At 26.0% G+C, this 15,583-nt stretch overlaps 1 protein-coding gene across 3 annotated transcripts; it reads left to right on the forward strand.

Annotated features, from left to right (window-relative positions):
* The first annotated feature begins 258 nt into the window (after window positions 1-258).
* On the forward strand, window positions 259-13,833 carry LOC111029471 (adiponectin receptor protein-like). 3 transcript variants are annotated; one of them, XM_022308486.1, is made up of 8 exons: window positions 261-981; window positions 4,551-4,707; window positions 6,564-6,629; window positions 6,779-7,046; window positions 7,118-7,298; window positions 7,360-7,547; window positions 8,744-8,937; window positions 10,970-11,098. In XM_022308486.1, the coding sequence occupies exons 2-8, from the start codon at window positions 4,555-4,557 to the stop codon at window positions 11,096-11,098; spliced, it is 1,179 nt and encodes a 392-aa protein (XP_022164178.1). In that variant the 5' UTR covers window positions 261-981; window positions 4,551-4,554. The 3 variants fall into 3 exon arrangements, with proteins under 3 accessions (XP_022164185.1, XP_022164178.1, XP_022164171.1); XM_022308493.1 differs by lacking the exon at window positions 6,564-6,629 and having other exon boundaries at window positions 259-981; XM_022308479.1 differs by lacking the exon at window positions 261-981 and having other exon boundaries at window positions 4,555-4,707; window positions 10,970-13,833.
* Window positions 13,834-15,583: the final 1,750 nt, after the last annotated feature.

Consider the following 15,583-nt stretch of genomic DNA (forward strand, 5'->3'; position numbering starts at 1 on the left):
TTAAACCACTCTTACATTAAAATATCACGGTTTTAGATGTACAATTTATCTACAGCCATTGAACTACAACATTGCGTTAAATGGATCACCCGGTATATTCTGTCATAGGACAACATATTACATACTCGGGTCGAATGCTATCATTTCGTTATCGTCGAATTATATTATTATCATTATTACTTTTGATATTTCCCGTTGGCCGCGCGGCGTATTAGTTTCTTTTCTGTGACATTCACGTGCGTCACAAACTCGATCGGGTCAGTCGGTTTCCTTGTTTCCTATCCCGGCCAGAGGGTTTATTTTTTCGATAAATAATTTTTTATCAACGACTCAAAACACCTATTACATTTCACCCATCGCCCATCGCCGGTGTCCGATAGGCCATAGGCTACTCATTTGTCATTTTCCATTTTTGCCCCGGTTGTCCGCCAGCAGCTACGGCTCCGCGAGTTTGAGTCAAAGTCAAAGTGACTTCTGTCTTCCGTGACAGATCCCCATTCCCTGGTGCCCGGAGGCTGGACTGACTGACTCTACCAGATTACCAAGTACCAGTTACCACCCACCCATTATAAACGCGTTTCTATACCATTCTCATTATTTACTAGTTATTACTATTAAGTATTTAGTATTCAGTATTCAGTTTTATTATTGTTGTTGTCATTGTTGATAACGGCGTTAATATTCGATACTCGTTTCGGCGGACGTTGCGCACATCGCTGCCTCTTACGTAATAAAATTATTGTTTTAAAACGTATTTTGTTCACTTCTCTCTTAGACCGTAGTGATAACACGTTGTAACTCGTCTGTTTTGTAGTCGTACCGTAGCGAGTATATTTTAGTATTTACGGCGAGCACAATAATAGTATAATTTATCGCTCGTCGTCGGTCGATCGATTGCCGACGACTATTATCGAGTGAACGTAGTGTACGGTTTTCAGATTTTCTGGCCGGTCGACGGAGCTTCTCAATTAATCGCAACAGGTACGTTTTTCGTCTATTCCAATATAAATTATAATATTATTATGGTGTACATTTTTTTTGTTCTGATGTTGAACATGACCACACACGGTATTTACTCGAAATTCCGGAGAATCGTGTTTGTGACGTTAGTTATGACGTAGATTCAATTAAACCTAACAATTTTTTTGAAACCCTTTATTCTAGACCTCCACTGAATGACCGTAGAAATTGCTAGGAGATGATCGAGGAGATAATTAACAGCCGTTGTTGAGATTTTAGTTTATTTTTTGATCACCATAGGTTGGTTATGTCGGTTATGACCCAAAATATTGCAACCCAAAGCGGGAAAGCAATACAATATTATAAGCTACGATGCCTGTGATTTGGTTATTTCTTAATGTTTGAAAAGATAATTCATTATTCTTCATTATAAGTTCATTATCCTTTATAATGAACTACAATTTATGACTTTAAAAAATAACTACTCAGCCTTGTTAATTTATGTGGTTTTTTTTGTTAGTTACCATGTACATTAGATATGTATATGGTCAATACAATTTACATCAATTTACTAGTATAGGTAGTTATAATCATAGATATAGTAGTAAAAAATAGTTCATATTATTATGTCAAATATTTTTCTATAGGTTTAAGTAATTATTTAATAAAATGACAACTTGCTTGAAAAATGTGATCATAAAAGAGGTCACAAATTATCAGTGTTAGATAATTATTTATGAATATTACATTGTTCTTTTTTACGTTTAACAAATTGATTATTGATTAAATTATTACCTCAATTAATACACTAAAAAAATATACACAGAATTTTCTTAGAAACAATGTTTTTCTAAATAATCATTTGAGGTCATCTTGAATTCCCACTTAGGCTTTTGTTATATATTTTAGGTAAGTAAATATTCATTAATGTCTTTTTACAAACTTATGTTTGTTTACTAAAATCTTATATGCATTATATTGTAAGTAATTAATTGTCTGATTATCTTCACTATGTTAAAATTTAAATTGAAAAAATAAATAGTTCTTAGACTAACTTTAGTTATTTACTATCAAATGAACTATGGTTATTAGTTTATCCAGACATTGTAAATAATTTAGTATATATAATTTTGTTTGATGTAGTTTTTAGTTAAAGTATATCACTGCATTTATTTATATTACAACTTGAGATTAAAACAATAAGTACCAGTATAATATATATAAGATGTTACTTGTCTTATTCTCTCAAATCATTATTAGGTGTACAACTCAACAGTTTCTTATGAAAATTACTTGACTAGCTAGGCACTCACAAAAATTATTATTGTTATTATTTTGATTAAATAGTCCAACAATTTTTTTTGTTCTGTAGGTACCTTGCAGGGTTTAAATTATAATAGTTAATTATTAATTACTCATTTGTTTTTCTGACATTGTTTGATTGTTTTTAAGTTTTAATTTCAAAGAATTCTTTTGTCACTGATATAGTATGATATTTAATCTGCCTAGAACAGTAAAATACAACTAATTGATTATTGGTTTCATTTGCCTTGATTTTTCTGCACTGAGTGCTTTTAGAGATGATTTTGTAGTATAATAAATATGAACAAGAATTCTGTGTAATATGTGTAGCGTATGAAACATTTTGTTATATTGTACTGAACGATTATTACATTAAATAATTTATTTGCTTTTCTTCAATTAAAATATAAGAAGTAGTTTTATTTATAATCTTTTACCAACGATATTCAAATTATGACAACATTATGATGACCATTAGAATTATTTACAACGTAATTAATACAAATATTACTAATGTAGTAATATTAATTATTATTTTAATTTGTATTAAATATAATACATTTAAGTACTTTTCAAAAAAATATCTAAATTTAGTTTAAATTATTATGTGAATGAATTATTAGGATGCCTAGTTAATAGCAATAATAAGAAATACTATATCCAATTTTTATTTTAAAAATACATTTGATTAACTTTAACCTTATTATAATTTTAATGATATCAAAAGCTACAAAATGTTAAAAAACGATAAAGAAAAATTAAAAAATGTACTATAAATGTCTATAATCTTAAATGTCTTCTCATTTTTTTATTTTTGATCACCCTTATGAAAAATAAGTTTTTATATGAAACGTCCAGTATTAATTGTTTTGATAATATAAAAAATAGTTTAGATAACTGTTAGTAAATAATATACCATGCCATAAGAAAAAGAGAGGAATTCACCCCTCCCTCTCACTTAGAAACTGCTTACAACTACCACAGGTCTAATAGTCAAACCTGAATGTTAGGTATAATATCAACTAATGTATAAGAAATGTAACCAGTAAGTCTTGATTTATATTTTATCTAACCAGAGAAAATTTCTTCTTTACACAGCTCCACTACATTTTGGTGATTTAAGTTATTTAGGATACATGCTTATGTTTATGTTTATGTTTAATAATATTTTAATGCTTAATTATTTATAATATATTTAAAATTTATAAATACATCAATAGTTGTTTAATTATTATATTAGACAATACATTTGATACTAAAATTAAAATTAAATGTTATACGTTTACAATAAAAAAATATATTTAGTACTATGATTATTATTTTTTTCCTCCTTCTGTGCCATGGATCCCACTACAAATATGCATGAATTGTTGCAACAAACAGTTAAAATACCTCTGAACTAGGAGCTAATAACATTTTAATTTAATTCATTTCATTTTTAAATTGTTGATGACTGATCAGCATACTATTTTTGAAAAATCTATAGGTATTAATCTGGGTATGAATAATTTTTCATCCCACCAAAATGTGTACACAATATACCTATGTATAGGAAAATATATTGTTTATTAAATGCATTTGAAAAGTAGATGATGAATTGGTGAACGTGGAGTGTACAAAGATGAATAGTATTGATTTATACTAAATACAAATTTTTATTTTAGATATAATAGGCACCTAATGTTATAGCCAAAAGTATTTTTATTGACATTTTTATTTACAATGTCTGTAATTATTTGACAAAATGTATATTTGTTTTATGTATGTAAACATATGTGAGCATACTTTTCAAGGCTTAAAAACAATGATGGTTTACAATTGTAATCTATTCTGTTTTTAATAAATGTCATACAATTAATTGTTTAGCCGAAATTGAATTAAACACTTTTGAAGGTCAAAATTTAACTACCGAAATTGATTATCAACGCAGCTTAGATTTCTTAAATTAGTTATAGAACTGATAGTATTTATTTTGTACTTTGATTATAAGCTGAGTACCTGATTAATGGGTATAAAATATTATGCTATTATAAAATATTAACTGGAGTTCCAACTATCATGTAATTTGTAAAATAGATTTAATTGTTTTAGTTATAGTTGAATAAAATAGCTAGTCAATTAACAATTCACTACTTCAAATTTAAGAAGTTCCAAACTTCATAATTATCTAATACCTATCTAATTCGTTTGAAGATATTACTTCTAAATTATTTAATTTTGCTAAAGGTGGTGTAAGTACCTATACATAGAATAAAAATAAAAAATCATTTTGAAATAAATTATTACAGATTGATGAGTGATATAGAAATTGATACCAAGATGTCAGAAAGTGTACAGACTGAAACAATAACAAAGCCTGAAAAAAATGCAGCCGATAGTCCTTCTACAGCAAAAAAGAATAGTATTCTTAGACACCGTAAAGTACCCTCTGCCGATTTAAACAATGTAAGTATATTCCTCATCATTTTTTTAATTGATAAGACAATAGTATTACTAATAACTTAAAAATCGTAATACTGATACATAATTTTTTAATATTTATAAAATGGTTATGTTTAGTTTTAACACTGCTTTGTGGTAAAACAGAGAGATAACCTTTGACTCGAGTAATCAAAAATCACAAATATTAGATGTCTATCTATCTTTAAGCTATCATTAAGCTAATAAAATGGTATATAGTAGTAGATATTTTAATCTTAAATTTGAAAAAAGGTCAATGTATAGTTTTTTTCTATTTTTATAGTAAGCATTAGCTTTTTATCTGTCATATTGTCAGCTTTGATATAGGTACTTCAGTAGTTACTAATTTAAATATTATATCATTAAGTAATACTTAAGTGTATTATATATGTATATAAACCATTTTAAATTTATGAATAAGATGTCTACTAAATAATTGTTTTTTAGCCTGATAAATGGAGAGCATAGGTCCTGCCCCGGCGGCAAGTTTTTTAAAGGAGCTTTCAATTTCACTATATTACTTATCATCAATTTTTATATTATTATAATCACTAAAATGTACCGAAAGTACTTGTCTTATACTAAAATAGGAACAATTATGCCCTAAATAATTTATGTTACTAGCATTAGTAATGCGTATGACAATAATTATTAGTTTATAATTTTTATATTATACATTCAGCAATAATTATAGTATTATGAGAATTATTATTTTAGCTGGTTTTATAGAATATGTAATACTATTATAATTATTTTGATCTATTCATATTATGAATGTTTATGGTATATAATGTATCATTTATATTTTAAATGATGGAAAAATATTTACCTGAATCTGGTGTTGTTGATTTAGATAAGTTATTGTTGAATATTTCTATTTACATTCATTAAACTTTTAAATTTAAATTTAAAAAGATAAATACAATGACTAGAGGAATGAATGAGAAATAAAAAAAATGTCTTGTAATGGACAGTATATTAATTATATTATTCGTTTGATGTTGTAACATATTAATTGGAGCGTGGGGGTGTTAGATTTTTATTTAGATAAATAATGTTCATCTGGTTTGAATTTGAAAAGTTGACTACAGTTGAGTACATTTCATAAAATTGTTTTTACATTAATTTTATAATAACATATTTTACTAATAATAAATAAACATTTTCCATTTAACAAAGTTTTTATACAGCAATAAGTTTTGATAACCAAATTTATTTAATTCTATTTAACAAATTGCTGTACAACAATTTTTTTCTGTTGCCCATTGGATTTTGTTGTATGAAAGTTTCACATTGTGTTTAAATAGTTTGGCAATAAAAGTTTATTCCCTACAATTTTGTTTTTTTTTATTGCTTTATTGTAACAAACGTGTGTATACAATTCTAACAATTATGGGCAATTACAAAAATCAAAAATGTCAAAACGCACATTCTTTCCAATGGCTTTCAACATTATAAAAATTGTGTATCATTAAAATAATCAAAATAATCAAAATAATTAATAACCACAAATGACCTAATTTCATACTTTATTTTATTGTTAAAATATTCTTACAATCAATATTTATACTTTATGTTTCTACCGTATTTTGTTACATATTTATTCATAGACAAATATGTAGGATTCCAAGTAGTACAGCATTAAGAAAAAAAAAATGATATTTATTTTATTTTTACTTATTTTTACTATTTGAATTTGTACACAAATATACCAAAATCGTTTTTAATTTATCACATTGAATAGATGCACTTAACAAAATTTTTTTTTACCTAATGAACTACTAAAAAAGAATAATGATTTGTTTGCATTTTGTATGCTATTTTATGTGTATGTTTTATAGAAATCAGATGAATTAATAGCGGAGAAAACTGATTTATTATCTGGCCCTTCAAATGGAAACAATGATGTAAGGATTTATTTTATACATACAATCACTGGTTTTATTATTATTTTCACAGGGACTTATAATTTTTATTCTTTTAAAATTTACTTCATTTTTCAACTCAATGATGCTTAGTTGTATACAATAATAGCTGAATGATATTGTATTTTTAGGTGACTTGTAGTTTATCCAATGAAACAAATGAAAACATGGATATTGGTACTATGGCTCAAGCAGAGTTTCAACATGTTGCTGCTCAAGCCCGTGATCTTGGCCGGAAAATGTGGAATGTGTGTAATTTCCACAACTTACCTCAATGGCTCCAGGATAATGATTTCTTGCATACAGGACACAGACCACCATTGAATTCATTTCAGGCTTGCTTTCAATCCATTTTTCGAATTCACACTGAAACTGGAAACATATGGACACATTTGTTAGGTAATATATGAATTAATAATTTTATATTTGATGTAATGTAAAAAATAAATATTAATTTTAATTATTTACAGGATGCATTGCATTTTTTGTTATGACTTTATACTTTGCGTCTAGACCTGAAGAAGAATTATCGTTTCAAGATAAATTAGTTTTCATTATCTATTTTATTGGAGCAATTACTTGTATGGGTTTTTCATTTGTGTTTCATACTGTTCATTGTCATTCAGAAACTGTTGGCAAATTTTTCAGCAAGTAAATATATCATTTTGATTATTTTAATGGTAAATTAATTAATTATATTACATTTATTAAGATTGGATTATTGTGGAATTGCGATACTGATTATGGGATCATTTGTGCCATGGTTATACTATGGATTTTATTGTGAGCCATATTCGTGGATGTTGTATTTAGTTTTGATTGTTGCACTGGGACTGGTGGCAATGGTTGTAGCACTATGGGACAAATTCAGTGATCCTGGTCTTAGGCCACTTAGAGCAGGTATACTAATATTACAAATATGCATAATTATATATCAAGCAATAGTTGGTTTTGGCTATTATTAATTATCCTGTACCAAATATATACATACTCTGTTCAGTATGATAAGGAACATATGCCATTACACATTTTTGGCAATCACTGTGAGGTATTCACTAAGGCACCAAGGCGTATTTTAGGAAGATGAGATGTCACATCCAGTGGTGACAAATGTGGTCAGATGGCCTAAGTCCCTTATATATTGAACAGAGTACATTCAGTTATTCTTATAGTAACATATTTTCAAATAATTTAATTAACAGTGTCTTTAATATATTCTTTTAAAAAACTTACTAATTTAAAATTTTTAATTTATTATAAATGATTTTTTTATATTTAACTTATTTATCGATCTCACTTCATATGTTCAATTATTAGTCCTGATTTGGATGAATTTTCATATATTTTTGTTGAGACTATGTATGTGCAATAAGAAATGTTGACTATTTATGTTTAGCACAGAATACTTTGAAAGTATAGTGTAGTGGTAATAGTGCATATAAATGTATATTTTAGGGTAAGAGTATTTTTTGCATATTTAAGATAGAAGTAAGTTTTTATTTTTTTTTGATTTTATTAATGTATATAAAATAAAATCTAAGACAAAGTATAAAAATTGAAGATTATTTGTATGGATATTAAATAAAGCACTTGATAAGTTGCAAGTAATTTGTGGTATGCCTTATTGTTTTATAGTTTAATTTTTTATTATATTTTATCGGTCTCTTGTAGTCATGCTGTACTGAGTGTTTGAAAAAAGAACCGCTTTAACTTATTCTAGTGTTTTTTAACTGTCAAGTTGATACCTATCATCTTGCAATTTAATTTATCTCTTTAAATTTAAACCAAAAATGAATATATTAAGTTTTTAATATTTATTTGAGAAACAGTAGGCTATATTTTGATTTTTGCATACTTCGTGGTTTTTTGATGCATAAATTCATATTATTTTAAACTTTATCATTGCATACAAATCAGGATTTAAGTAAATGCTATTACTTATACAATGTCCTTTACAATTTAACTTATTATGTGGAATCATAAAATGATATATTATTGTTAATTTCTTAAACGATTGTAATTACCATTTTTCTATTTAGTTTTGTTTGTTAATGAAATAATTCCAAGTGAAAGTTTAATATAAATTATATTTGCAGGTGTTTTTACTACATTTGGATTGATTGGTGTTATACCAGCACTTCATTATGGAGCTGTGGAAGGATTCTTTTCTAACTTTACATTGATTAGTCTCGGATGGCTATTACTAATGGGATTTTTATACATTTCTGGTGCTTTGTTGTATGCATTAAGAGTACCAGAAAGATTTTTCCCCGGAAGATGTGATTTATTGGTAAGCATATTCTGTAATTTATTAAATTAATAGTAAAATTAGTAATTTTTTTATACAGCTGGTGAATAGTAAAAACTACTCTCCTTACTATTAACATTGTGATTCATATTAAACTGTTAAAAATATCATAACCTGTACTGAAGGTTATAAGGATCAATTTTTCTTGTGATTTTTCTTAACCTTTGATTTTTAAGAAAGTTTTTATTTTTGTTACTATTAATAAAATACAAATAATTAAAATACTTATCATGTAATAAAAAAATTGACATTTTAAAAAATACCTTTGAAAAAAAACGAATAAAATTGTGCTATAGGTTATAAAATTTTAATTACAACAATGTAATCACATCTCGAATGTACAGAAAACTGTATTCATTATACACCATACATGGAAGACAAAATGTTTTGTCTTATTTCTTCATCCTCTTGAAAAGCTACACCAACAATAAATTGCTGTCTTTGTCTCTCACTCTTTTATATATAAAACAAAGATCAATTTTAAATTATTATATTTATTACATACCATGTATATTAATTTAATTTAAATATATACTTTATATTACTTAGGTTAAGGTTGGTTATTGAGTTGAGAGTTGAGGTTACTAAGTTTGCCAATGAGATTATTTGGCTGACTTAATAAACCCAATGCCAAATAATTTGATTCATTCTGTATCACAATATAATTACTAAGACAATGCTACATGTTATTTTTATATATATTATGATCAATCGTAGTTGGCTTATTTTATATATTGTATGATAAATTATTTTTAATGTTTATGTTTGAAGTCATTTTTTCTAGTATAAAAAAAATGTTGTGATCATTAACTTTGATACAGGTCTCTTGTTTCTAGTTTGTACTTTTGTAAGGTCAAAATAAAAAATAATTGGGAAAAAATGTTTTTAAAAAAGAGGGAAAGTTGGAACCGCCCTGCTATACAGGAGTGTACTCGGTCATTGAGTAAGGACCGTAATAGAAGTGTTAAATTTGAATTCAATGATAAATCATTGTATGAGCCAAGACTAACTTTTTGGTATTGAAGGTTATCAAACAATTTTTTTATAATAAATATTAAAAAACTCAATATTGTGAAATTAATGCATTCATTAATTACACTCAAAACATTTATTCAAATTTTTAACATTGCTATCAAAACAATTGTTTGGTAATTAATCAGTTAAATCTGCCTTCACTCAAAATTGATTTTTCATAAAATACAATGATTTATCATCAAATTCAAATTGAGCTCATTCATTACTGTGCCTACTCAATGACGATGTATGACTTAAACTGTACATCAGAGAGGTTGTATTTTTCCCCATTTTTAAAAATTAACATTGATAATTAATGATTTATTAAATAAAAACTGTTAAATAAAATGAGAAGGGGATTGCAAAAAAAAAAACTGGATGACAAATGATGTAATGAAAGTCACTTTTCCTTAACATGACTATCATAACTACAACATATTATGTTATACTTCTCTAGTCATCTCTTTATATTTATTTCATTTTAAAGAAAGCTAAGTACTAAATAGGCCGTCATACCTTCTGTATTGTCTTCATCTTACTATTGCATAAAATGCCATAATTTACATTCAGAATTTTCAATATTGTGTTTTTTCCTTAATTACTAGAGTGAATTTAACTATTATCAAGCAAGTAATAATATATGTGTATTCTCTTATTCGTTTTATTGATTTTGTTATAATATATTAATTTTTAAGTTAGACATGACTATATAAAATATGAATGTTTAAAAATGCTCATAATATGCTTAAAAATTAAAACATTGTAAAACCCAATAAAGAAAACATAGATAAAATGTGTTTACTTTTAACTTGAAATAATAAATTTTAAAGTAGTTAAATAAATAAGGAACAGAAATTCCTTTTGAATACTATATTTGTATATTTGAGATTAATAAACAAACAAAAATGTTTAAATCATGAAAATCTCAAAATATAGAAAATCCATAATATATATTATTATTAAAATTATAATGTCATGACCCTTTTATCTTTCTTTATAGTTCCAAAGTCACCAGATATTCCATGTACTCGTTATACTCGCAGCATTTGTTCATTACCACGGTATTACAAAAATGGCAGAATACAGGCTGAGCAAAGGTGAATGTGAAGTACGTCCTGCTGTTGTTTAGTACAAGAATTTGGTAGGTGATGGACTTCTTTAAAATTATACAACTGTTAGTTGTCCAATTTAAAGGAGAACCAAGTTTCCATGCTGACACAGAGATGGTTAAAATACAACTATGTTATTTAATTCAGATAAAAATGTATAACTTAAAAACCAAAAGAAAGAAAATCGCATTACAATTTAGTTTTTGTTTTAATGTAGTCATATACTTAAATTATAATTTTGATTACAAAAAAAAATGTGCATATATTTTTACTACTTATACATATGTTTTATAGTATGTATTATTATAAAAGTTCATAGCATACATTTATAAATTCTAGTTAGATTTCATTCATTAATTATATTGACGTTACTATCTTGTACATTATATTATTAGAGATGAGAATAATGTATCAACAACTATTAATACGTCTAAATGTTGTTTGAGCAATGGTATTGGAATAAAAATAATACTTCATCACCCTCCCCAGAAAAGTATTTATTAAAATATTTTTTTAACTTAATTATTTTTATGTATCAATAATGCAGAAATATAAATAACTTTGTTTCATTTTTTTATAATTTGTGACAAAAATATAGATCATTGAATTTTTATATTTAACACTTGGTATTGGAATTCATAGAGCATTTGGTACACCTTTAATATGTATCTTATGAACACTGTAACTAATTTAATGTTAAGCACCACTCATAGTGTTGATTAGATAAAGAGTATTTTCATTTAATGGGTCACTCTGTATGTGTATGTTGCTCGTATTATTGATTAAAACTAGTGAACAAGGAATTTGAATTTGAAAATAATGAAATAATGATTGAAAATCATACCTTAAGTATACTCCAAGTAATTTTTTTATTTGTTATTTTTTTAACGAGTTCTTACAATACTTTCATGTTTTTGGCGATCCTCAACACAATGTCCTGAGACTGCCCATGGTCAAATTACTGTTTTTCTTATGTAGTCATGTTCTTTTTATGATACATTTTGAATTAATTAATTTTTTTTTTATTATTATTTTTTATATGTCAAAGGCAAATAATATATCATTTGATGCAAATTTTTCTCCTCTATGCCATCATAAAAATATATTCATTATTAGTTTATCTCCAATGAAATCCTTCCATTGACAAAAAAAAAAGTTTTTATGACAGCCTGCAGGCATATAGCGTATGCCGTATAAATAATGACAAGTTGTGACCGATGGCATCTGTAAAAATACTCTTATACCCTGATACTGTTTGAACACTGTCCCATTGCAGGCAACGTGTAGTTACTATTCTAAATTACAAAATGAACGTCTTGATAATTGAAAACCAAAGGTGCAATAATAGTGTTTGCTCAAAATTTCATCAAGAGTGTACACTTTTTCTATTTTATTTAAACAAAAAAAGAAAATTAAAAATATAGGTATAAATCAAAATTTTTTAAATTATCGTAAAATATACTTTTGTCATTATTTTGACACTACTGTGGTTTTGAATTTTGCTTGTCTCTCTATATTAGAATGATTATTTTTTTCGTTAGTTGTGTAATAAATAATAATACATATTTTTTTTTGAATTGAGTAATAAAATATTTTTTTTTGTTTGATGTAAATTAAACAAAACCAATGAGTTTATGTAAATTCTAGAAAATAAACTATCACATAGTGTCAACAGCTAAGTTGAAAAATTAAATCAAAATTTAGTTATTAGAACATTACAAATACTAAAAAATGTTAGTGTATTAGTATTTTTCTAAGTAATCTTGACTATTTTTAAGTCTTGCTTAAAAATCAGACTATTATAAAACTAAGTTAAATAATAATATGTACCTATGCAGCTTATGAAATGTTAACTAATAGAAAACTCCACAAATTGTAATAAAGACGACAACGACAACAAAAAGATAATATTGCTGTATTATTGTTAGTTATTACAGTTATAATTTAAATATAATATATTATATAACTGTATAAGTGTTTAAATAATTCACTTGTGGAATATCACTGTGCCTATCAGGATTATAGATTATCTATAATTGTGCTTTCTATACATCAGTTATAATTTATATTCAGTAATAATACGGAATCTATATTTATTGTTATAAACTAGTTTTTGAAACAAGAATTGTAACCGTGTTGTTTTTATTTACTTTTTTTAACAGTTGTTTCAGTTTAAATGATAATATTACAAACCATGAATCTCTAATCATTTTACCCAATTTGATCAGTAATTTTTTTTTTTATGTATACTTCTTACTGTGTTAAATATTAGTATTTTTCAACTTTAATTTTTTTTTAATAGCATATGATTTTATCATCATATTCCTAAGAATAATATATTTCTGAGGTTTTTGATACACTTATTATAGAAATCAAATTTTGAACTAGTAGCTTATAACTTTAATGCATTTTAATTTTGAAGTTTTTCTGGTCGAGTGTGTACATGAATTTTGCATGGGTTAGGACCCACTACTCATTTTAATTTTAAACACTATATTAAGTCTTAAATATTTAACTGTTGGTTCAAAGTTCTTAGAAAAATATTCTGCTTAGGACTTAATCTAAATATATTGTACGTTGTCGTTAAAAATGTAAAAGTAAATGTTTTGTAATAAATTCATAGTTACACATATAGTTATAACTTATAAGATATACATACACCACATGTTGTACAATTAAGATTTTCTTGAAAATCATCTATTAATTATCATCATTATTAAAGGAAGGAAATATGTTGTTTGTAATACGGATGGGGTGATATTTTTAAAGTATAATAATCTCATAATATTATCATAGTGAAAAGAACGACGACTTTAGATTATCGATGTATTCAAATTTGAATATTTATATTATAATGTATTATGTTGTATGTATGTAGCGTGTGTATTTTGAAGCGCTGTATAAATCACAATTGTGATGTAATAATGTAATTATGTTGAGTCTATAATATAATATAATACGTTATCGCTGTGATAATATTTTACGATTAAAATAAAACATGTACCTACTATTATAGATTATATTATACATATTATAATATTTTACCGTACTCTCAATGACTGTTTTAGTCGGCGCTTATAATTAAAGAATATATTCTCTCGTTTAAAGTACATAATAATAAATAATTATCAATATTATGTAGAATTACATTTTTTTTGTTTCGTTTTTGCTCAAATAAAAACAATTAATTTCTGAAAAAAATACGAAAAATTTAGCGACCTTATTCTTGCATTTGGATCGACATTAGTAATATTGCCATATTGAGGTCTTCTCTTGTGTTTGACCTTTGACTGCTAAGCTGCTGAGTGCAGATGCTCTTCAACACTTGTCACCTCAGTGAGCAGTGAGCGTTTTGGTGAATTTAACATCCGCACGTGACGTTTGTGGGAAGAAAATACACTTCAACTATACAGATGGACATTTGTATATTTTATATTGTTACTTTTTTGTTGTAATTTTTCTTTTATTGTAGTCACATACTCACATCGATGTTGGGAATATTGGTTATTAAACGATGATAAATGATAATAATTCTTAATTACCTATATCAGATATTTCACGATTATTAAAATTTATGAATACCTACCTAATAATAATGAATACCTGCGAGACTATGATATATTAATATATTATATACCTATATTATATTGCAGAAATTTAGGTTATAGAAACATGTAGGTATGTTGGAATATACAATAAAATAAATACAGCATACAAGCTTAAAAAACAACTTAACCATTTGCAAAACTGATTTGGATTTAAGGGAACAAAAATTAACACAATTAATAAGTCCGTACTTACTGCCCATCACTTCGTTGCCCAATAAAAATCAAAAATAACATAATTTCCCATGATAATGTTGTCCAAAATGTTGGTATTAAACATTAACCAAACTTGAAATATTTATTTTTGATGTATTTTTTAATGTAGTTTAAACTATACTATTTATACTTTTCTGATATCTCTGAAAACAATCTATAAGATTTTTATTAAAATCAATCGAGTAGCTTTCATATACCTACCAATATGCCTATCTGAGATAAAAACATAAATTTAGTTGTAAGATATAATTTCTAACCAAACGCAACGATTTGATCCATGGTTTTACCTCGTCTGCCCGAATAACCAATGGCAGCAACCGTTAGTATACAAAAAAATTTCTCGTGAAACTCAAAATCCATGTTTGACTTCTTTAAAATACGAATTATTTTGGAAAATTGTTTCTTATAGTAGGTCCTTATATCATCGGACAACATTTCATACTCATAGTTTCAGCGGTTTCAGCTAGCTATTACAAGTTATTTTATATGCATAGCCATTTAGGTAGGTATAAGGTTATTATAGTTTATACATCACCGTATAAGTATTATACTTAATACTATAATAGTCATACCTTGCTGACTTACAAGCTAAAGAAACTACAGGTACCTCCGGTTTCGAATTATGTCCTTACATATCTGACCAAGACTTTCGAAATTCAATTAAATTCAAGCACATGGATGAAC

Source organism: Myzus persicae, unplaced genomic scaffold (assembly GCF_001856785.1).
Source record: "Myzus persicae strain clone G006 unplaced genomic scaffold, MPER_G0061.0, whole genome shotgun sequence".
NCBI lineage: Eukaryota > Metazoa > Arthropoda > Insecta > Hemiptera > Aphididae > Myzus > Myzus persicae.

Coding starts and splice junctions, on each gene's coding strand:
- LOC111029471 (XM_022308486.1), top strand. CDS start 4,555: ATGAGTGATATAGAAATTGATACCAAGATGTCAGAAAGTGTACAGACT. Junction 7,299..7,359: donor GTTGGCAAATTTTTCAGCAA/GTAAATATATCA, acceptor ACATTTATTAAG/ATTGGATTATTGTGGAATTG. Junction 8,938..10,969: donor CCGGAAGATGTGATTTATTG/GTAAGCATATTC, acceptor CTTTCTTTATAG/TTCCAAAGTCACCAGATATT.